Source organism: Chinchilla lanigera, unplaced genomic scaffold (assembly GCF_000276665.1).
Source record: "Chinchilla lanigera isolate Chin_1 unplaced genomic scaffold, ChiLan1.0 scaffold00086, whole genome shotgun sequence".
In the NCBI taxonomy this organism is placed as follows: Eukaryota; Metazoa; Chordata; class Mammalia; order Rodentia; family Chinchillidae; genus Chinchilla; species Chinchilla lanigera.
In genome coordinates, this window is record NW_004955487.1 from 8,976,316 (window position 1) to 8,999,189 (window position 22,874).

The 22,874-nt window shown below is 44.1% G+C and overlaps 1 protein-coding gene across 2 annotated transcripts in view; it reads right to left on the minus strand.

Annotated features, from left to right (window-relative positions):
• Nbas (neuroblastoma amplified sequence) overlaps positions 1 to 22,874 on the minus strand; it is a 179,133-nt gene that overhangs the window by 81,913 nt on the left and 74,346 nt on the right. For both annotated transcript variants that reach the window (XM_005404440.1, XM_013504348.1), the window contains 7 exons: positions 21,322 to 21,507; positions 20,242 to 20,415; positions 15,814 to 15,947; positions 12,224 to 12,286; positions 9,745 to 9,867; positions 4,309 to 4,411; positions 729 to 958 (listed from right to left, as the gene is read on the minus strand). In XM_005404440.1, coding sequence (XP_005404497.1) covers positions 729 to 958; positions 4,309 to 4,411; positions 9,745 to 9,867; positions 12,224 to 12,286; positions 15,814 to 15,947; positions 20,242 to 20,415; positions 21,322 to 21,507 — 1,013 coding nt within the window. The remainder of the gene's footprint in view (positions 1 to 728; positions 959 to 4,308; positions 4,412 to 9,744; positions 9,868 to 12,223; positions 12,287 to 15,813; positions 15,948 to 20,241; positions 20,416 to 21,321; positions 21,508 to 22,874) is intronic.

Here is a 22,874-nt window from a genome sequence, read left to right on the forward strand (position 1 = left end):
TGACTACATTAGAAACCATTTCTTAAAAGAGACAGAATTCAAATCATTTTAGTTTCCTTTTCAGGAAAAACAGAATGTGGTGATTCTGTCTCAGTTTGCCCTCCAGAAGAAACAAAGCAACGGCATAAGAACTGCAGAGAGTGGAAAAGAAGAATCAGCACTGGGATAAACCTCAAGAGACAGAGGTTGGCTAAGTGAAGAACACGTGATGGCTACGCAGTACTTTAACCTATTTTTTTTAAACTCAGAGAAAATGTAGTGAACACAACTGTATTGATGAGCATATTCTCTCAAAAGCAGAGGAGCTCTGGATCGTGAGACTAGGAAGAAAGCACAAGGCAAGGGCTGGAGAACATGGAGGTCAGAGTCACCGGAGGGAGACCCGCCGGCATGGAGAGGCTGGAGAGACACAGCCTGGAGGCTTCTGCAGAGCCGGGACAGTTCAATTGGTTCAGTATTCACGTCTATGCTGCTGACTCAAGTGTGGTTCGCATCAAGATTTCAAATGCACCTATCTCTGCCTAAGAGACAGACACAGCCCACACAGGCTCATACCCTCAGAAGCAAGTCCCTTCCACAGGAGAGGGTAAGCACAAGTCCTGGAGAGCACTTGCAGGAAAGGCGCTCAGGAGGAAGCTGCTCAAGACCCACAGCCACGGGCTCTCCCTGAAGTGATGCGGCAGGCAAGGAGCATGGTGCCCCGCTCCCCCGGGGGAACAGGTGCCCACCTGGCCAGGTCCATGCAACTGTCCATGAGGCTGGTGGAGGAGTTGAAGTACTCCCTGCTGGCAGTCAGGACCAAGTGCATGCTCTTCTCGTAGCCCAGCCGGTGCTGCAGCCTCCCCTTCTGGGCTGCGCTGGCCACAGGGTCTGCCGAGCCGGCCTGACAGTGCATCAGCTGCCCGGCCAGCTGGATGTTCTCCAGGCGACTGGAGCAGAGCAGGCTTTCGGTAAAGATCTGGAGAGAGAAAACTGGAATAAGGGGGTTGGAAGCCTCAGGTCTCAGCAGAACGAGGGCTCTGAAAGGCACCCACCCGAGCGCCAGGGTTCCTGCCACTGTGAGTATGCTCACTTTGTACTGTGTGCATTTTACCTCAATAAAGAAAGTCATGGTAGGAACACGACAGAATAATCTCATGGATAAACTAAAGCATATTATCTAAGGTATTAAATGAATACTTGAATCAAGTATCTGAAATTCACATTCAGCGAACACTGGTCTGTTACACATATCGTCTTACTTTCCACAAGGCCTATCTGCCAAAACTCTAAGAACTTGGTTCTTTAAAAGAAATCCTTCATCCTTCTGATCATATAGCTCACAACTGTGTAAAAGTATCTGAAACCAAACAGCTAAGCCACAGATCTTACATGTGCATCTGGTCACTGAAGCTGTGACATCCCTTGTAACAGTCAGCTTTCCCCATGGGATTACAGGCCTGTGCCACCATACCCCACTAAAATTAATTCTTCAATTGATAGTACTTACTCTCAAGAAAGTATTAAACAATGTGAACCTCCCAAGCTGACACTACTAGTGTCATAAAAAATTAGTACAAGAACTTCCCAAGAGTGCTTTCCCTGTTGCTCCACACGTCGATGAGGACAGCACAAAAATAGAAGAAATGAGCTGGGTGTGGTGGTGCACACCTGTAATCCCAGCACTCAGGAGGCTGAGGCAGGAGGATCATTGAGAGTTCAAGACCAGCCTGGGCTACAAAGTGAACTCAAGGCCAGCCTGAACTACATAGCAAGACCCTGTCTCAAAAAGACAAAAAAAAAAAAAAAAGAAGAAATGAAAACTAAAATTTCAGGGAAAAGCAAGCTTCCCTTTAATTAAGAAGACCATCCAATTCTCACAGGACTCCTTTATCATCACTTCTTTAGGAGTTCTAGACAAGCCTTTATTGAGCTACCTGGTAAGGATAAAAGCAATCATACAGTGTTTAAGAGACCCTCTGTGAAGTAGATACTGTAACAGAAAGCAAATTACCAATGAGCAACCTGAATCTCATCTATAACAGATGAAGGTGGCACATTCTGTAGGGGATGGTGACTCTTAGCATATCATTTTAAGATAGAATAATTCTAGTCTTAATGCAAGCCTCAAAATGTGTCTTGAGAAACATCCCAGAGGGGTTGTAAAGAGTTAACTTTGTAGTCCTGACTTAGCTCTGGAATGCTTCTCCAAAGACAAAGAACACCAGGGCCCAGATAACCACCTATGACCTTGCCTGGGTTATTTCATCCTTTTTCTGGCCCTAGATAAACATTGTAACCATAAAGGAAATGTATGGTTATCTAAAGGGGGACATAATAGAACAGAGTATGGAAAGTATATATCTTTGTGGTTGGGCTCATGACTGGAGCCTGACCCGGTTACATGGCACAACGAAAACAACGTGTAGCCAGGGCTACAACATTCTAATCAGTTACCATGGAAACCAAAAATGTATATAAGGTGGGAACAAAGGCAGGCCCACACTCACTTCCCTGATTGGCAAATTGGGAGGAAGGGTGGCTAGCCTCACATAATAAACTCTGTTTTGTTCTCAATAGAGTCGGTCTCTTGTGGAATACAACCCGAGTTTTGCTGTTACAATTCCAAGTCTAACTTGAGTGACCTACACAACAGCTCCTCTGCATAACTCTGCTTATTCAAGACAGCCATGAAGAGGCAAGACCAGTGTTCAGAAACAATCTACTAGCTCTTGCCAACATGAACAATATAGATTCTGTCCTAGGAGATGTAGCTCACATTTTCAGTTATGTCCCTGAGCTTATAAACTATTTTCCATGGACACAAAGCCAAAAGGTAGTAAGATAACACAACAGTTTAAAAGACCAGAGAAGGCTGCTTAGAACTCTATACTTAGCAAATCTATACCACTGTCTTCCACAATCTTTCCAAACTGTTTGGCTTTCAAACAATAGAGACATATAGACAGACATCATTAACACATCAACCCTAAAAATGGTTACTAAGATAATTTTTATGTAATATGTCCAGTGACTTAGAAAGACTACTGCACACAGGAGCTAGCTCAAGTGTAACACACCTATTGCCAATTTTTCAGTCAAAATCATGAATATAGTCAGAATCAAGAAAGTACCAAAATACTGCCATTCCAATGTAAAAAAAAAAAAAAAAAAAAAAAAGACTTCCACTGTAGGAGAGACAGCTAGGTGTAAGGGGGAGTTACTGGTGTTTGAATATGGTCTGAGACTAACCCTCACTATGAACAATACAATTATTCAAGCATTTAAAAACCTGATATCCAAATATAAACCATTCACTTCTCAACAGCCTCTACTATTGTTCTTTTGTTAAAATCACCTGTAATTTAAACATGAAACAATTTCACAAAATAGAGAACTACCTTCCTAACAATATAGTTTTGTGCATGGCTTCTCTGACAAGAAAATTCAAATAGTAAATCTCTTTTAGTTTGTATTTCATTAAAAATGAGTTAGGTGGATCATTTCCCTAGAGAAACTGTAAGTAATTTATTGGTAATACACAGCCTTACAAAATAATGAGTAGACTTCAGGACACAAAGGAACTGTCATGTGACCAGCATTTCTACAGTGCCCTTCAAATTCTCTTGTGTGTGTGCTGAGGCCTGCAGATGAACAGATAGACAGGACAGGACAGGATGACACCTTCCTAGAAGCTTGATGCCACGGGTCAAGAAGGAAGAACTACCTCCCACTAGGAAAGGCTAGGGAGACGCAAACTCCAGGAAAGGACAACGGTGGCCTGGGGGCATGAGGAGCTGCATTCTGAAAACTCTTCAGGACTCTCAAGTAGGAGAGGAGATAATGTAGGCTGAGTCTCAGGAACCAGGAGGATGCGGCAGTGGGGGTTGAGGCAGACAAATGGGCAAGGGGCATGGAGTGGTGAGGGTGTGGCAGCTCTGTCTGTGCTAAGCACAAAAGACCAGCACTTTCCTCTACTGACTTGGAACAAACAACCACTATAGGAAGGGCAGTGCATAAAACGTTTTGTCTTAGAGGAAAACACTGAGCATGAATGGGAAGCTACGTGACACAGGGAAGCAAACAGAGGAGTGGTGCAATTTAGCAGAGATGAAAAGAGAGAGGACAGATTTGGAAGACTATTCTAGGTGCAATAACTAAGCTGCTTGATGAGGGAGGTTCCTGTGACCACCAACAGTGTGGAAGGGAGAGGAGCCAGATCTACTCACTGAGGGTCACCCTATCACGCTGCTGCAATAAACGAAGTGGGGAGTCGGAGGGAGCACAGGGAAACGCTGCCCACACAGAGCTCAGCCCCAGCCCAGTTACCTCGTAGCAAGTCTCAGCATCCAGACAGAAGTACACGTCCCGCTGCATTGCCAGCATGTCCTGCAGCAACGCCCTCCAGTGCGACTCGCCCACGGGAGGCTGCCTGTGGAGAGAGGGTAGCTCAGGAAACCACTGGAGCCTCCTTCTCGCAGCGCAGTAGCCCCGGGCTCAGCGAGGACAGCTCACTTCTATTCCCAGGGAAAGTGTGGACTAAAAGGAGGAGAAGTGGGCCAGCTGTGTGTCAGAGCCAGCGCTGTGACCAAGCCAACCCGGCACTGGCCACCTGGACACAGCACCCAAAGAGCATCACTTGCTCAATGCGGCCAAATGAGCAGAGTGTCCAAGTTGAACACAGGACGGAGAGCACAGCGACCCTGCACAGTGGAGGCCCGGAAAGCACTCAGAGACGGCTCCTCCTGTGCCACCTCCACCTCGGGCAGGGCAAGGCACAGCAGGGTGCAGGAGCCTCTGACCTCAGCAGATCTTTCAGGACTTCACAGCCACAGGCTGCACTGCTTCCACCCGAAGAGCAGGAACCAGGGCTTGCCAGCAGGGCAACCGAAGAGCACTGGTCTCAGTCCCAGAGCGACTCACAGGGACTCCCAGCTTGACTCACAGAGCGTGCCCACAGCTACCTGCTTCCAGTGACAGTCCAGGAGCAGAGTAGCCCAAGACACCACCCCGTCCAGCTCAGGAGGAAGCTTAGTGTTCTGAAAGGCCCTGTCTCTTTCCCAGTTAGCGCACAGGCAGGGATTCCAAGGCCCCTTAGGGACACACCTGAGACCACACCCCAGCAAAGTGAACTCAGCATCACTCAAAGTTCATTCTCAGCCCCTCAGGTCACAGGGCAGTGAAGCCTTGGCCCTCCTAAAAGCTATTCCATGCTGCTCTGCACAGTTACAGTGCGGGGAATGTATGGTCAGACTACCCTGCAGCAGGGGAAAGGGTTTTGCTAACAGCCAGGCCTGGTGGCACACGCCTGTAATCCCAGGCCTCTAGAAGGCTGAGGTGGGAGAATGGCAAGTTCAAGCCCAGCCCAGACAACTTAGTGACTTGGTGCAATTCCATCTCAAAATAAAAAGGGTGGTGTAGATCAGTGTGCAGCCCCTGATTCAATCCCAAGTACTACAAGAAAGAAAGAAGAAAAGTTTTGCTAACAATTCATAGGCCAATGGTGTGACTGTAGAGCAAATCATTTACTATTCCTGAATTTCACATTCCTCACTCAAAGCCTACCCCAGGGACACCTCGGGAAGGGGTGAGGTTAATTCCGGTCAACACAGGCACTGCAGGAAGAGCCAAAAACTTGGCTCAATTACCTATGCAAGTTGCAATAAAACTTCTGAGTTTCAAATTCCCTTCTTCTGTGTTATGAGCAGTAACTTATTCCAGAATATATGAAGAGACCCACTTTTTCTGGGACAAATTAAGTACTTAAATATGTGAATGAGTCTGGGTGCAAACAGGCTGTGTACTTCCTGAGTTACACATGCAGTGACGCAGGCTGTCCAAGGGCGGCGCCACAGTGCTCCACTTCCGCCACCTCCCAGACAGCTCTTCACTTCCCTGCATGCCTCTGGAGGCTGAGGTGGTTATCTCCTGAGTCCTCTCTATCTCCCATGTACTCTCTATCTCCCATGTCCTCTCTATCTCCCACATTGTCCTGATTTCACAGAACCATGAATGTCACTCAGTGCTTGAAAGGAAGAGATTCTGTTTTGTGTTTGGCAATCACCAACTACATGGTGCTTCTTTTTCATGAATGTTTCCTTCTTTTGCCTTATGAAATGCCTTTAAAAACATTACTATTTCCAATTTCTATGCATTAAAAATAAAGTCATAGCCTGTGTTTCTATAATAGTTATTACTAAGGAAAAAGCATGTATTGGGGGTAATTCTTATGAAAACCAGAATTTTAAGGATTTTTCCTCCAAATTTTTCTTGTTTGTTTGTTGTTTGGATTTTGATACTAGGTCTTACTATGTTGCCCAGGCCAGCCTCAAACGCTCAGGCTGAAGGGGTCCTCCTGACTCAGTCTTCCAAGTAACTGGAACTACGAGCACACGCCATCATGCTCAGTTTCTCTTGAAGTTTTTAAAAGCATATACTTCATCTGCCTGCAGCATTTTATATTTATTAGACAAAATACACATTTACTCTTGTTCCATATGCACTGAGGCATAAGAGAAAATAATTTTTCAATATGCAAACATATAAAACAAACTCATGTATCTGCAAGTATCCCAGAATAACCCACAGAATGTTTCCATTAGTGTGACCCTGGTTCTTGAACTTTTTGAGGGGTCCCTTCAGACGGGGTACGGAGGCAGGGGAGTCACAGCAAGCTTGATGAAGCAGGTGTCCATTCCACAGCAGCCTGATCAAGTCAGAGCTGGGTACTGTGTTGCTGAATCTAAGTCTCTCTGCATAGCTACTCATCTGGAAGCCATCGACACGGGGACAGATGGTGGTAATGTGTTCGCACACATGGCTGGCCCTGAGTGGAGGTTTTAATTAAAATAAATTATAACACATTATTTATAATGGCCCTTTTCAGAACACACTCCTTAAATAAAAACCAGGAGCAGGATTTGGAGAAACTAAGCAAGGGGCTCATACTGCACAGAGAGATTCAGGAACACAGTGTCGGGCACAGCTTTGGAGGGGAACTCTTCCCAGGCAGAAGCAGTACTGTACGCATAATGGTGAAACCTAAATTTGTGAATGATTAGAATAAGCAGAAGACTCGAGCCTCAAAGGCCCAGCCACAGAACACACACAAAACAATTAGGATTCACTTCAAGCTGGCTGCTTCAAAGATGGGCCACACCGTCACCCGGTTCCATGGAAGGGACCCTGAGCACTGGGAATGAACTCGGGGTTAACAAGGAACAGAGTGGAAGCATGGAAGGGAGCCAGCAGCACCAGCAGGCTCTCCACTGGGGAGCAGTCACCACTGCTCGCAGAAATGCAAGCAGCACAGTGACTGTGGAGAAGCCTGAGATCATGCAGCCCTGCAAATCACTCCCATATACAAAGCATCGAGCAGCTGAGTGGATGTCATGTCAGAGCGTGCAAGGGCTATGACCTGCGCCGGAGCCATGGGGCAGGGCAGATGTAAGTTCCTGTGTTACTAACACAGCTGGGGGACTGGGCAGGTGCAGGAGAGAGGGACAGGGCGCTTGCAAATCCCAGGGAAAATTCAAACAGGCTTGACTACTGGCAGATGTGGAGCTCGCTCCTAAAGATAGGAGGGCCAGGGTCATGCTGTTTTATCAGTACTCAATTTTTCTTTTTCTGTTTTTTTTTTAAATGAGATTAAACTGTAATGCTAAATCCTAAAAACTAGACATAGAAAATATGTTTAGGTCAGATGTGGTGGCATACACCTGTAATCCCAGCACTCGGGAGGCTAAGGCAGGAGGATTGCTGTGAGTTCAAGGCCAGCCTGGGCTACAAAGTGAGTTGAAGGCCAGCCTGAACTGCATAGTAAGAGCCTGTCTCAAAAAGACCAAAAACAAGAAAAGAAAAAGAGAATATGTTTAAATTTTCTCTCACAGAGCTCTTGTTATTTCACCCTGTTGACCATGAACCTATGAATACACTGGCTTATTCACTAACCACTGCAGTAGCACCTACCTACCTTGAAATGCCCTTCAAACTGGTTGCCAGTTTTTCTACAGGATGATCTGTGAGCACCTCAGGGGCACTGTGAGGTGCTTCTGTGAGAAGCAACTTACTTAACTTGAAATCTCTCCAGCCTGAGAAACACTGTATGTCTTTCTTTCTCAGAAGCCTCAGGTCAAGCATGACACTAAGACAAAGCTGTGTGTCAAAATCCATGAGACATGCACACTGCACACTACAAAATATCAAAAAAACATGAAAGGCCCAGTCACTGGAAAGGTGTGCTGTGTGCACGGAATGGAAAACTGAATGATGATACAGGACAGAAACACTCCTGGAACTGCTCTACAGTAATCCCTACAAAATGGTGGATGGCAACACTTGACAGGCTGACCGTTATGGGAAGCCCTGCAACTAGCTAAACAACTATGAAAATGAGAAACAAAGTCAGGAATCTAATATTACCTAGTTTCAAGACTTGTAAGAAACCTACAATAACCAATACAGTATGCTATAGGGAGAAAGACAAATAAATTAATGGAGCAAATAAAAATTCAAAAGTAGGCTCTCACATCATATGGACAACTGATTTTCAATAAGGTGCAGAAACAATTCAGCAGTAAGAGGACAAGAAATGGTGTAAGAATATTCAGAGAGGAGAAAAAATTTTAACCCATATTTTGAGGAATGAACAAAAATAAACTCTCAAAGTGAATTAATCTAATTATAAGTATAAAACTAAAAATTTTGCTAGAAAAAGTAAACTTTGAGCCAAACATTTCTTAGATTAACAGAAACACTATTTTAAAAGAACAAACTAAAAAGAATTTGATTTTTTAAGTACAATTTCAAAAGACACAGGTCAGAGACAAGGAATAAATACAAGGAATAGCTACAAAGCACGTATATATAGCGAGGAACATGGGCAGTGATCATGTAAGAAAATTCACAACGCAGTAAGCACACAACCAGCTCACCCTTTTAGAATGGGCAAAGAGCACATGCAGATGTAGATTAGCTTAGGAAAGGAAACTTCCACATCATTAGAGAAATGCAATTAATGCTAAAAATGGACATCACTACATACCTATTAAAATTGCTACCCTTAAAAAACTAGCCACACCTGGGTGTGGATGAGGATGCAGACCCCTGGTTACATGGCTGGTTACGAAGGGAAATGGGACAAATACCTTGGAAAGCAGCAGGCTGGCTCTGTTGCTCTTCTTACTTAAGCACTACAGGCCCCTGCCACTCCACTTGCAGTGTTTATTCAAGAGAAATGCAAGCATGAGCCCATACAAAAACTTGTACACATAAAAGCCAAAGTCTAAAACAACCCAAATGTCCTTAAACACAGGTGAGTGGATAAACACAGTAAGATAAATCTGTATATTATTCAGCAAAAAGGATTAATAAGTTACTCATTCATGACAGGACATGGGTGAAAATAATTACCCATAGTATAAGAAGCCAAGCAAAGCAACAACATGCATTTGCACCAATCCAGTAGACATGAAGCAATGCATGAAGGGAAAGGGAAGAGACCAGTGGTGGCTTGCTGTGAGGTCAGGGGTGATGACAAGTAGGGGAAAAAGGTTATAAAGAAGCAACAGGGACATGGAGGGTGATGGGTATGCTCGGTACGCCTGTGTAGGACCATACACACACACATCAGAACTTATCAAACTGAACCCTTCAAATACGCGCAGCCAATCTCTCCCCAACTATAATTTACCCAAGTTGTCCAAGAAGAAACAAGCAACACAGAACCGTGACACACAAGCGCAGGTGTGTCTCTCATGAACTCACTTCCGGCCGGTGTGCCTGGCCAGCCTCACCATCAGCTTGCGTGCCTCTTCCACATCACACTGCGTGTCTTTAACAAAAGAAATCGGCTTCTCAAGTCCATGCTTTTCCAAAAGCTCCGACACACTGGAGGTAGAAGGGAAACTGGTAAAAAGCTTGCTGCCAAACAGAAATATTAAAAGAAGCTAAAGCATGTAAGTGCTACCTTGGTGTTTAGTATCTTTTAAGAAAGGTATCATATAATACAACACCATTTTATATATTTATTACATTAATCTTCACTAACAACAGAGCTCATAATTATATATCAAGTCTTATTTTTCCCTACTGGTTTTATTTTTAATTCTTAAAATTTTATTTTTTATTAGTACATGTCTGCTATAAATAACGACATTCATCAGAAGGAATTTGTAACTACACATAATACATCTTAATTCTTTTCCCCATTTTCCTCCCTGCTTTCAAACCTTTCTCCCTTCCCCACTTACAAAAATCTTTGTTTCCACTTTTTCTCTTTTCTTGTATACACCAGGACTAAATAGCGTATTTTTTAAAGGATGATGCATCTGCCTCAAGATATTCTTTTCATAAACTCCCTCTGTTCGCAAAGCACCTAGACAGTAAACTAAGTCAATGTACAATTTCAATACCCAGCTTCACCTCTTAACAATCCTATGTCGCCACGCAGACAAGGCTGCAGGGCTGGCAAGGAACAATGGAAAAGCAAGGAACAAAGAGTCTCAAAGGTGAAACGCCCAGCCGCCGCTCAGCTGGCTCGTCACTTCCAAGAGCACACATTATAAAAACGTGTGTTAGGAAAATCCCCGAGACCTCCCATCTCATCACCCCGAGATCTCACATCCTGGGCCGGCTCGCCAAAGCTCGCCACTTAGGAACTGCCCAGGATGGGGCTCAGAGTGAGCGATCAGATTCATAACTCACAGGTTTCACAAGTGAGGCCACTTGATGTAATGCGGAAGAAAACATGTACCAGCTGTGTGTGACTGTGAGGGGAAACATGAATAAAAGACCTTTTTTTTTCATTGTTGTTTTTTGTGACAGGGTCTCACTTTGTAGCCCAGGCTGTACTCTAACTTATGGTGATCCTCCTGCCTCAGCCTCCCCAGAGCTGGGATTACAGGTGTGCCCACCACACCTAGCTAAAGCTCCTATTTTAAAATGTCAGTGCATTATGCTGAGCAGTGACCACCTACTATGAGACATGACTGTCTCACTGAGACACACATGTAACCATCAGGGCCGGCCCTGGTCACACAGACGCAGTGATGTAAATCATGCCTGCACTTCCTGGGGTCTCACTGAGATCTCCAGGTCCCGCTAGGGGAAGAGGCGATTCGCAGATCTGTGTGCGATGACTCTGTGCTGCCTCGACCACTGTCAGGCTTGCAACACTCGTGCTGGCTGGAGCCAAGGGGAAGGGAAGAGGCAGCTCACAGGAAGAGCCTGAGTTCCCACACATCTTAAAGAAACATATGTGTCATTTCACAGCACAAAACAACGAGCACCAGGCCAGGAATAAACAGTAGTCCTGAGGAAACCGAACAGTTCATTCCCCACACTCATGCATTATGACACAGAAATACTCGGTTCCCTTAACTGCAACTTACAATGTTTCTACACCTTCCTTTGAGTGAAGAAACTTTCTCTGATTACTGGACTCTAAGTTGTACTGTACTATGTACATTACTGGTACTAAAGTGATGTTACATATGATTACCATAACCATACATATTTTAAAAGAGTTCATAATTTTAATTTTTTATTTATGATATTTAAAAATAATACACTTGTACACATAAAATAACTAAAGGAAACTATTAGATTTTCCTAAACAGCAAATAAGGGGTATTTCAGTCTCCCAGACAGCAAGCTCAAAGTTTCACTGTAACGGTGAAGAACATCACTACAGTTACAGGCAAGTACTGCACAATCTGAAACATCTAAATAGTTGATAAATATATTGCTCCCAAGAGAGTAGGAGTATCGGGGGCTGGGGATTTAGCTTAGTGGCACAGCGCCTGCGTGGCAAGCGCAAGGTCATGAGTTCGATTCCCGGTACTGGAAAAAAACAAAAAAAAACAAAACAAAAAACAACAAAAACAAAGAAAGTAGGAGTATGACAGACAGTGCCCTCTGCTAGTTGCAGCACCTGCTGCAGAAATTAATTTTTCCTGTGAAGGACTTCACTGCTGGCTCTAATTTAAACCTGTGACTCTCCTGTGTTAGCTGTCATGGCGAAGGAACCCTGGCTTCACAGGTAGCCCTGCCAGTAAGTGGTGAATGCAGACCTGAACAGAGGCTAGAAGCATCAAGCCCAAGCGCTTCTCGCTGCCCTCCACTGCGATGAGGTGAAGGACAGCCGCACAGACTGGGATCTGATGGAGCACAGGGCCATGGGGAAGACAGTGACAGCAAGAGCCCCGTAAGCCCCTTAGAGCTGCAACGTGGCCCCTGCCCTCACCTGAGAATCCGCTCTAGCTGGTCCACCATGTCATGAAGAGTTGAGGTTACTTGTGTCTTCTGACTACAGAATAAAGGAAGACAAAATTAAAATTAATTTTAATAAAACACAAAACTCCATTAAGTAAAAAAATTATGTTTCTCTGACGCTTCACGCACAACACTGCCACACTCCGTTGGGGAGGTGTCGGGCTCATCCAAGTTCACACAGCTGTTTCATGTGCGACATGAAGACGGACGGGCCTAGGCACAACATTCCCTGCTGCACATTAACAGACAGCACTGTTTTCTGAGATGCTCCAGTTGAGCTCTTTGAGGCAAAAAAGAATTCTAAATCAGCTTCTCTTTTAATCTTTTTAAGAAGCAGTAAAGGGCAAGCCCACTGTTTATCCCTGCTCTTCTGACCAGCAAAGCAGACAGGGATGAACAGCCCTGCTGCTGGCGCTCCCCTCGGCCTGGCTGCTCCCCAGCAAGCCCCCTGCAGTGCCCCTGGGCTCATGGACTCCAGCAAAGTACATCTCCTTCAACTGTGAGAAACCAGGGAGCAGCAGGACATTGGAGAGGTCACTGTTGCAAGGCTGCAATACGAGAAGCAAACCCCTCAGAGGATGCTGGGGACAGCAGACTAAACCAGCATCACGAAAGAGGCCACAGGTAGACAAGAACGTCCTTGGGGGCTGGTGTGGCCTGGACACAGCAGTGAACAGGGTCCTTGCACAAAGTGTAGCAACTGCAGGCAGCCTCTTCTGACTCTCACCATGGAACACTGCCACACATGACCCTGTGTGGCTTGAAAAGCACAGTCTAGCTGACTTCCCACAAGGCCTTGGGTCTGTTAATAAGAAGTCCAAGTAAAAATCCGCACCTAGACTTGGGCATTTGTTACTGTCCTAACGTAAGCACAGAGCCTCATTACTGTTAAAGTGATCAGTCTACCCTGGGCTGGTTCTAGAAGACACTACTGCGTGCAGCTCACACAGACCACACTGTCTTTTTAACAAGGTTTCAGACTGTGAACCACACGGGTAAGTAGGCAGAGTCTAAGAATGGCTTCAACAGGGCACTGTTGAAGTGCAAATCACCATTAACGACTCACTCAGCAGTCAGGTTTTTTAATAAATGATTATTTTGTAGATTCGTCATAGACACAAAAGAATACCGTGTACTTCCTTCATAGTAACTGCAATCACAAGTGCATGGCCAAGGATTTTTTCAGCCAGATGGGATATGCTGCCCAGGTACAATGTGCGGGAACTTAACTAGGGTATGTCAGTAACTGTCCTTCTGAAGGCTTCACTGCATTGACTTACGAACAAGAGCAGGCATCTCGCTGTTGGAGGAAGAGCTGTGCTCCCTCCACGCCACCGAGGAAGAGCCTACTGCCTGATGCAGCTTGTAGGTGATGCCGGGGAGGAGCCCCGCACACAGCCTCCTGTGGACAATGTGAGGCTTTTCCACTGAACGCAGTAACTCTGCTACAAAGCCACACTGGTGCACTCCCTTTTCCTGCCCCGCGCTGCCTACCTAAGGCCTCAGTTCTCGGAGTCTCACTGGCATGTGGCAGTGGCAGCCTAGATCAGTCACACCTGCACAGTAACAAAGAGATGCTGGGTCTGCCAGCGATCACCCTATGTCAGGACCCAAGCCAGACTGTGGGAGAGAGTACTTGGCACAATCACACACTCCATGCAGTTTTGCCTTTAAGGAGGCCCATGCCTTTCCCTTTCCTCTTTTAAAATTTAAAACGTGACAGGAGTAGAAATGGAGAAGGGAATGGATTTCCATAAAAGGAAGTTAATAGTAATCTAAAATTGAAAAATTAACAAGTATCAACATAAGTGTAATATTTTAAAGGAGGCAGGAAAAGATGAGAAATTATCAAAGTGTCTGCTTTTCTAAAGATAGGTCTTTAAGGATGGAGAAAATGGGCAAATACCTAGTAGCTGTGATAAATCTTATGGTTTCCTGACTTCAATTGTGTTCATGCACCCTATTTTAAAATTAAAGAGGGACTGCAAAGCCAGGCATGGTGGCTCATGCCTGTAACCCCAGCACTTAGGAGACTGAGGCAGGAGGACTGCTGTAAGTTCAAGGCCAATCTCGGCTACAAAGTGAGCTGCAGGCCAGGCTGAAGTGCACAGCGAAACCCTGCCTTAAAAAGACAGATAGACAGACAGAAAGAAAGAGGGAAAGAAAGAAAGAAAGAAAGAAAAAGAAAAAGAAAGAAAGGGCCTCTGTCCCTTTGGACTCCTTTATTTTACAATTATTCCTTTCCAAAAATTTGTTTTTCTAAATGTCACTAACTTTTTATAGCAAAAAGATCAATTAAGTTAGAGAACGTCCTGCATTCTGCATTTATTGTTTCCTTCATGGTGTTATGAAACACGTTCTGCTATTCCCTGTAGTAACCAAAAGTTCAGCCTATGGGTTAGTCAGGTTCAGGAGAACAATTTCAGTGCAAGTGTTTTGGAAGGGATGCTGCAAAACCAACAACTTCATGCTACATCACAGAGCACAGAAAGTGGGGTGGTCTGACCGTGAGCAATGCCACTTTGATTAGTTAGGATAACGACAATCAAACCTCAACTTACTAGTCAATTTCACCTTTAAAAATTGTTTTTACCTTTAAAATTAGAAGCAAAAAATAAGTTGTTGGAATAATGTTGTGTTAACATGAAAATTAATCTTTATTTATCCTTCAACTGATTTCAGTACTATTAATGACTGCATAAACAATTATTTCACAGTGATTATAAAACTGGTGATTGCTATCATTTGTTTCATTAAAAAAGATTTTCTTGAAAGAAGACAAAGTGAGAAGAGCAAAGGGAAAGAGAAAGCAGAGTAAGGAGCGTTCTTATCTAAATTTTTTTTTTTTTTTGCAAATGAAAAAATAGATAAGCACAGAAGTTAAACAACTTGGCTAGAGTCACAAAGGCGTAGAATTAGGTTTGAATTTCCATTCACTGCCTTTTTATGAGTTGTGAGGATCATATATTCTTCTCCAGATGTCCAACTTATAATATGTGCTGGATTTAAAAAGAGAGTTGAGGAATGACTGTTTCTTCATTTCTGAAGAGAAAATAAAATTTGATTTGCACACAACTAAATAATCTAAAAGCATGCTATATAAATTTCCATTTAAACAAAAAGTACTTAAAAATTATAAACATTCATCTATTGCTACTTGAAAAGATCACGATAGGTAAGGAGTAGGAACAAACAATTCACAAATACAATTATCCCATAAATATGAAATGTACTTAGTTAAAATCACAACATGAAGCCAAACAAATCCCTACAAATCCACTTTTTAAAAGTATTCTTTGTTGTGGTGGTGGTATTTTTTGTTTAAATGGATAATTATCAAGTTTAACACAATCATAGCAAAACAACTATAATTATAGTTAAAAATTCAGAACTTCCTATATATTGCTAAAACAACAAGAGTTTACCAGCAAACAACAGGGTAGCCCATAATTTTATTTTCTTTTTATACTTTTTTAATATCTCCCAAATGCTCTATGATAAATGTTTGGGAAGGCAGTGTTTTACGTGTCAGAATAAAGGCAGTCCGCAGCAGCTCCTTACCCATGCCCTCTCTGAGGCAGGCACTCCAGGATGTCATAGCAGAGAGGGAGCTGGTCACTGCGCGTGCAGCTGTAGATGCACTCAAGTGCTGTGGCCATCAGCTGGTTCTGATCAGGGATAATTTTTTGCTGTAGCTAGAGAAAAGAAAACATGTTGCACTGAATGTCAGTAGATTAATAGTCTCTTCCTATCCAAGTACTGCTGTCAGTGGAATATTAAATACTGCAATTAATCAGCCACAGAAACAAATTTTGATTTTTCTTTAGCTTACAGACCTTGGGGTCTTTAATAATTCTAAATGAAGTCACACTTTAATTACAGAATCAGCTAGAAAAGATCATTTGTAACCCATAGCTTTGCATCTGCTGAAAACAGACTCTTCAATTTATGACCCACTCAAGATAAAATAGGAAAAGCACAATGATTTCAAAAGGCAATTCATTAAAAACACCATTTCTAACCCTAAAGCCAAATTGTGTATTTCAATTACAAAAATACATAAAATTCCTTAAGTAATATTCAGCAATGTTAGAATCTATTACTTTTTCAGTATGCAATATGTATCACTCATTTAACTACAAAAGGCTGACAGTCCATCCAAAATAAGCCCAAGTGGAACTCAGTATGATACAAACCACAGAAAGTACTCCTGTGTTCTGGTGCAAAGGTGGCTACTTCCAGGCACTTTTTATATCAAATACCGCCTTTCCCTTGCAAACCACAGATCCCCAACCTGGGGAGCATTTTCTCAGATACGAAAATAACCAACTGGTGCTTTGTTTTTCTCATCTGTAATCCCGAGATTTTAACAATGCTTCCCTCAGAGGGTGACTGTGAGGATTAAATTAATACATGTGGAATCCTTCTGTTTTTACCACAGAAACTAAATCAGAAGCCTGAAACTGTTTTCTTGCACCTCTTCTCAATAGCAAAATGAGTTTAAGATAATGTCTGTAATCATTATCTACTGGATTTCTGCATTTTAATAGAAACTCACAATACACATAAAACAGATACAAAAGTGAGAGAGGCTGGCAAAGACATTTTCTTAGGAGAATCACACTAGTGGATATAAATAAAAAATATTGAAGGTTACTATGGAAATAAAGAAGCCAAGTTAAGGATTTAGATATATGGCTTCAAGGTACTAAGAAAATAATAGCCTTAATTTGGCACTACCATTTGACAAAGAGGTAACCAGGGCTGCGAAGTGACTGGTGAGATAAGGACAAGACCCACAGCAAAATAAATTCAATTAAAAATCAACAAAGGATAACTTCTCCTTATTTTGTGCTGGGTTCCATTTCTAAGTGCTTTGTATTTATTAACTTGTAAATCTTCATAATGACCCTGCACAATTAACTCCAGCATTATTCCCATTTTACATGAAGGGGAAACTGAGGCACTGAGAGGTCAAGTGACTTGCTCAAGCTGCTGGAGGCAGTAAGTGGCAAAGCGAGCACCCACATCCAGCAGCATGGGTTGCACCGTCGCTGGAGAGCATCCAGGCAGGAGGCATGAGGACACGGAGCAAACATGGGAATGAACGCACATGTGGTGAGGAGGCACCAGGACACTCGAACCCCAAACACCAGTTTCAGTCACGTGAAACTGGGAAACCATCAAAGTAGAAGCCAAAGCCCTTGATGTTTTATTCCATCTCCCTGCTCCCTGGCTTCCCCTCTCCAAGACAGATATTAAAGGCCTACTTTCAAGTCCGATGTTCTAGAGTCTGCATTTGCTTGCGTATGCTCAAAGATTCCACTGAAAACCCTTCAGCAGTGCTTCCGTGTGCAAGGGAAGGAAGGGGTCACTTTCTTGCCTTCTGCTCCAGCTTGCTGATGCTGCACATCAGCCCCATGTCCCATGACCACTTACCCTACATAGTTTATGTCACCCAAAATAAATTGTGGTCATCACTAAGTACTTGAGGAAATTGGTCCCCAGATCCCTGTGGACACCAAATCTACAGATGCTCAAGTGCCTTGCATAAGATGGCATAATGTTTGCATATTACTGATACACATCCTCACATATACTTCATGTCCTCTGCATTATTTAAAATACCTAACACACTGTAAATGCTATCTAAGTAGTTGTTATACTGCATTGTTTAGGAATGATGACAAGAAAAGAGCCTGTAGATGTGCAGTATAAACACAGTTTTTCTTCCAAGTATTTTGACCCAGGGTTTGGTGAATTAACAGTTGGTTAAATCGAAGGAGGAGGAAACTACAGCTATGGAGGGATGACTGTAATTCTACTCATCTAAATACTATGGGAGTAACCATAAGTCCACACCTACCTAAAATGCCTTCTCAAGAACTTGCCATCCTCCCTAAATCAACCCAGTAATTCAGTTTTAACTCCATTTCACTTTGAGTTCAACTGGACTTTCCCAGATTTCTATGATCCTGTGCATATGGTCAACAGATTCTAATCAATAAATAAATCCTTTTCTATCCTCATGCATGGAGCCTGTTTCCCCTGTATTTTCATGGTACCGGCTTACGCTAGCATATGCCACTCAGCATATTTTTCTAATACAATCTATGGTGTACAGGATTCATGGTGCTTAGCCTTATAGCACACTTTTCACTCTCAGGTGCATGATGCCTAACTGTGTAGTCTACCACACACTGTCCCTCAGTCTGATCATTCCCATCTTAGTATCTTGAGGTCTCTATTAAACTATTATCTGCCCTTCCTGAACCATAAGAAGGTTCCCCCCCGCCCCCGGGGCTTTCTAGGAGTTTAGCTACATGGGTCTCCCACATCACGGACAGCTTGTTACTGTCCACACCAGACACTGAGAGAAATGCAAGAGAATCATAATTTAGAAAAATGAAGTGTTAAAATAGAGCATTACAGACATGCAGAAAAGAATGGCAATGATAAGACAATAAAGTACTAAAAGAAGGAGCAAAATGAACATACAAAATCAGCAGCTCTCATACACAGAAATAAAGAATAACAGGAGATTATTTCTAAGGGGGAAAGCTCCACTTATAACAGAAACTCTTACCATAAAACAGGAATAAATTTAACAAGCGAGGTGCCAAACCCATAAGAAAAATTTTAAATGCTCCTGAAAGACATTTAAAAAGACACATACAAATGTAATAATGACTCTTACGCTTAAATAAGGTGACTGAACATTACAAGTTCAACATAATCACAATAAAAATACAAGAAAGCCCATTTTAGCATCAGACAAGCTGATACCAAAGTTCAGAAAGAAAAGCAAACACCCAAGAATAGCTTCAAAACAATAACAAAAAAGTCAGGAAAAAAACACAAGGAAATACTGTCCTCATCTGACACTGAAAGATGCTCTAAAATCTTTGTAATTGAAATGGTTTTGTGCTAATGCATGGACAGACCGTCAGACCAACACAACAGCATGAACACTCGTAGCAGCTCAAATTCAGGGTGTAACAAAAGCAGCATCTTTGGTAGCTCGGGCAGAGAGGAGCCCTCTAAGAAACGGTGCCGGGACAACCGGGCAGCTGTCTTTGAGGGGTGCAGATCACCCAGGTTAGAGGCCCTAAGGATTCGTGTGATCAGACTGGGCCCCCTGGATACTGGGAAATCTGCAGCTGTTTGGTGTCACCCAAGTGCACCGCCACTTTGGGCAGGTGAAGCGTACCGTAACGGGTTCCGGAATTGAGGTGCAGACGTTTTGGGGGTCATTACTATCACAAGACAGGCTTTGTAATTCAGAATAAAAGACAGTAAGCCAAGTGACAAGTGCACTTCAGCCTTCAAAGACAGCGCTAGTGTCACCGCCCGTCCCCAGCATGCGAGCAGCAGCCTGACAGGCTCTAAACTCCATCTGCCAAACAGCCACCTTACGCTCCGCCTCGCCCTGACTGCTCCTGTGTTTGTGATCACTGACTGGACGCACGCTGTGCTTTCCTCCCCTTCGCTGTTCCTGTCCCACTATGTTCATGATTGGCAATGCAAGGCTGGTTTATTCTTTTTCTCATATATCAAGAAGCAAGGCTCAAACACATCCTGTCTTACCAAATTACACTAATGGTAAAAACAGCTCCAAATATTTAAATTCCAGATTCTACTTCGGAATAACATACTGAATTCTGGTGGTAACACTTTCTTATGGTTCAATTTAATACTAACAACTTTTCAATGCTAACATGGGATGCAAAATACGGCTGAAAGAAAAGAAGAGCATAATAACCATTTTCTTTTAGTTCAAAGGAAAATCACTGACAATGCCTATCATAAAAATTTATAAGTGAAACCTAATTCTATCAAGAAAAAAGTGCCGGGGCCGGGGATATAGCTCAGCGGCACAGTGCCTGCCTGGCAAGAGCAAGGTCGTGAGTTCGATTCCCAGTACCAAAAAAAAAAAGAAAGAAAAGAAAAAAGTGCCTAACGATTTGAGAAGCTGTGGTTTCTACTCACATCTGGCTTGGAATGCTGAAATATCTTCAGGGGCAGCCGTAGGTCTCCTGTAGCTAAGGTTACTAGATACTCTCTCAGCAGCTCACTGGCTGCGCCTGGGCAGTGCTTCTCACAGCGGTGCAGGAAGGGCACCATCCACTGGTAGGCGCTCGTCACGTAGTTGTCCTCAGAACACTGAAAGTGTAATTAACCAAAACAAACAGAATGACATTAAGTTGTGTATCTTATCACCTCAGACAACCCTGATGACAACCACTCAGGATAACTGGATACTGAAACACGCAGGGGCAGCTCCCCACACAGCTTGCTGCAGAGCTGTCACCTGGGGAGTGGGCAACCGCAGCAACACGGTGGCCCTGACTTCAGATGGGACCTGGGCCGTGGTCCCCAACAGCCTAGGCCTGACTCTGAAAGACACACATCACTGCCACTCCTCACACAAGGTCCCCAGAGCAGAGAACCCCACCCAGAGGAGACGTGGGGCAAGAGGAAGAGAGAGACCTTGGCCGATAGGAAGTATGGAAGAGAGTAAGGCGCAGGGACAGAAAGGGACAGAAGGAGACGCACAAGCAGAGATGCGGTCGCCTTTCCTTTCCCTCTTCTCTGTTTTGTTTTGCCCTGCGATGTCCATCTTTATGATCCCTGAAATTGCACAATCACCTCTCAGTCACCCAGAGACATGCTTGCACCTCTGCAGAGCAGCCATGTCCACAAGCAACGCAAGTCCACTGTGTGAGTTCCAGGGGCGGGAGTGAATGAGAGCAAAAGTCAAGTCGGGGCCCGCCCAGCAGAGAGATGTGGAGAAGCTGAGCTGGTGAGGAGAGATGCGGAGGACAGAGAACACGTGCGAGAGGCAGGAGCACGAGCAGGAGAAAAGGTCACAGACAAGGGGTACAAAAGCAGCCAGCACGCTCTAGTGTCCTTCACAACTTCTCCCTCTCATTCGATTTGGGAAGAAAAGTCAAGAAATAGCCCTTCATTTAAGCAAATTCTCGGGCTTGTAGGACATTTCACTTCTGGTTGGGGACATGTATTAGTTAAACGACATTAAGAACGCTTAAAAACAAAGTAAAAACGCACACTGCTCATGAGTAATCTCAGCTTCTCGATGTCTTCCATCCTCTGGAGCTCTTCCAGGGTCAGGGCTACATCACAGCCTGCTTCGTACACCAGCGTCTCCAGGGTAACCAGGTTGTCACACAGGAGCAGCAGCCCAGGGATCTGCCGCTCCATCCCAAGGCGAACCAGTGACAGTGCGCAGTCCACCTGGAATTGGAGGGACAGTGAGCACCGGGCCTCGTCTACTTTACACTCTAAAGGAAAAGCTTCTAGTGCGGAGCCTGATCCCACAGCCATCTTTTATAAAACTCCCTTACCAGTAACATATGTCTTTACTTACTACAAAACAGAAGAGTTCTTTATCAAATACATCAGCATCAACCTGTCTCAAAGGTAGAAATCAGAAAAAAATACTGAAGATACTGATACTAAGAAGAAGACAACCGTCTTAACTCTGTGAAGCATTATGTTCTACAGCACAGCTGTACACAGCTGTGTATTTATTTAACTGTCACATTATGTTAACAGGCAGAAGATAATAACTAGGTGTGAGAATACAAAATTATTCTTACTCTCATTAACCCCTCTGATTCTAAAAGGAAAGTTTTCCTGCTTGGTTCCTTCCTTTTCACTGCACCTCTCTTGTATAGGACCTCCAATAAATATCAGCTGATGAAGTACTCAGTACAGACACGAATGGCCCAATTCAAATACTTACACATCACCAGGTAAAAATAAAGAATGCTTTTCCTGCTAGACATGGGGGTCCATGCCTGTCATCCCAGCACTCTGGGAAGCTGAGACAGGAGGATCACAAATTTGAACCCAGCCTGGGCAACTTAGCAAGACCCTGTCTCAAAACGAAAATGAAAAATGAAAAGTGCTGGGGGTGAACCTCTGAGTAAAGGTTCTGAGTTTGATCTACAGTACCAGAAAACAAAGAAATTAAAAAAAAAAAAATTTAAAAAGGCTCTGCCTCCCTAACCAGTGTACAAGGCAGGTGAAACCTCGGGCACCCTCTGGGGCCTCGGTGGCTACCCGCCACACCCATAGTGTGTTGGCCCAGGCTGGGCTGAACCCAAGACATCTTCGGGAAGCCCAGTGAGTCTGGGTTCTGCCTCCCTGACCAGCGTGCAAGGCAGGCGAAACCTCGGGCACCCTCTGGGGCCTAGGAGGCTCCCCCTCATGCGCATAGTGTGTCTTCTGAGGCTGGGCTGAACGTGACACCTTTAGGAACCTGGTGAGCTACTCTGGGGCCTTCCCCACTACAGTGTGAGGCATGTGGATCCCTGGACAACTTCTGGGGCCTTGGTGGTCACTGCCAGAACAATTCACACCCCCCTGGTAGCTCAGCTGAAACCTGAACATAGTCAGCGGCCTCGGGGAGCTCACCCTCACCGCTCCCCTTCCAGTGTGGGAAGCAGGCTCTGTCCTTACAATATCTGAAGCCTTGGTGAACTCAACCTGCATACCCCCCTAACTCTTGTGGAAGTGAGGCAGAACCCCAGACAGACTCAGGAATGCCGGCAAGCCTCCCTCGCCCTTCCCACACACTCCTGGGAGCCAACTGATTG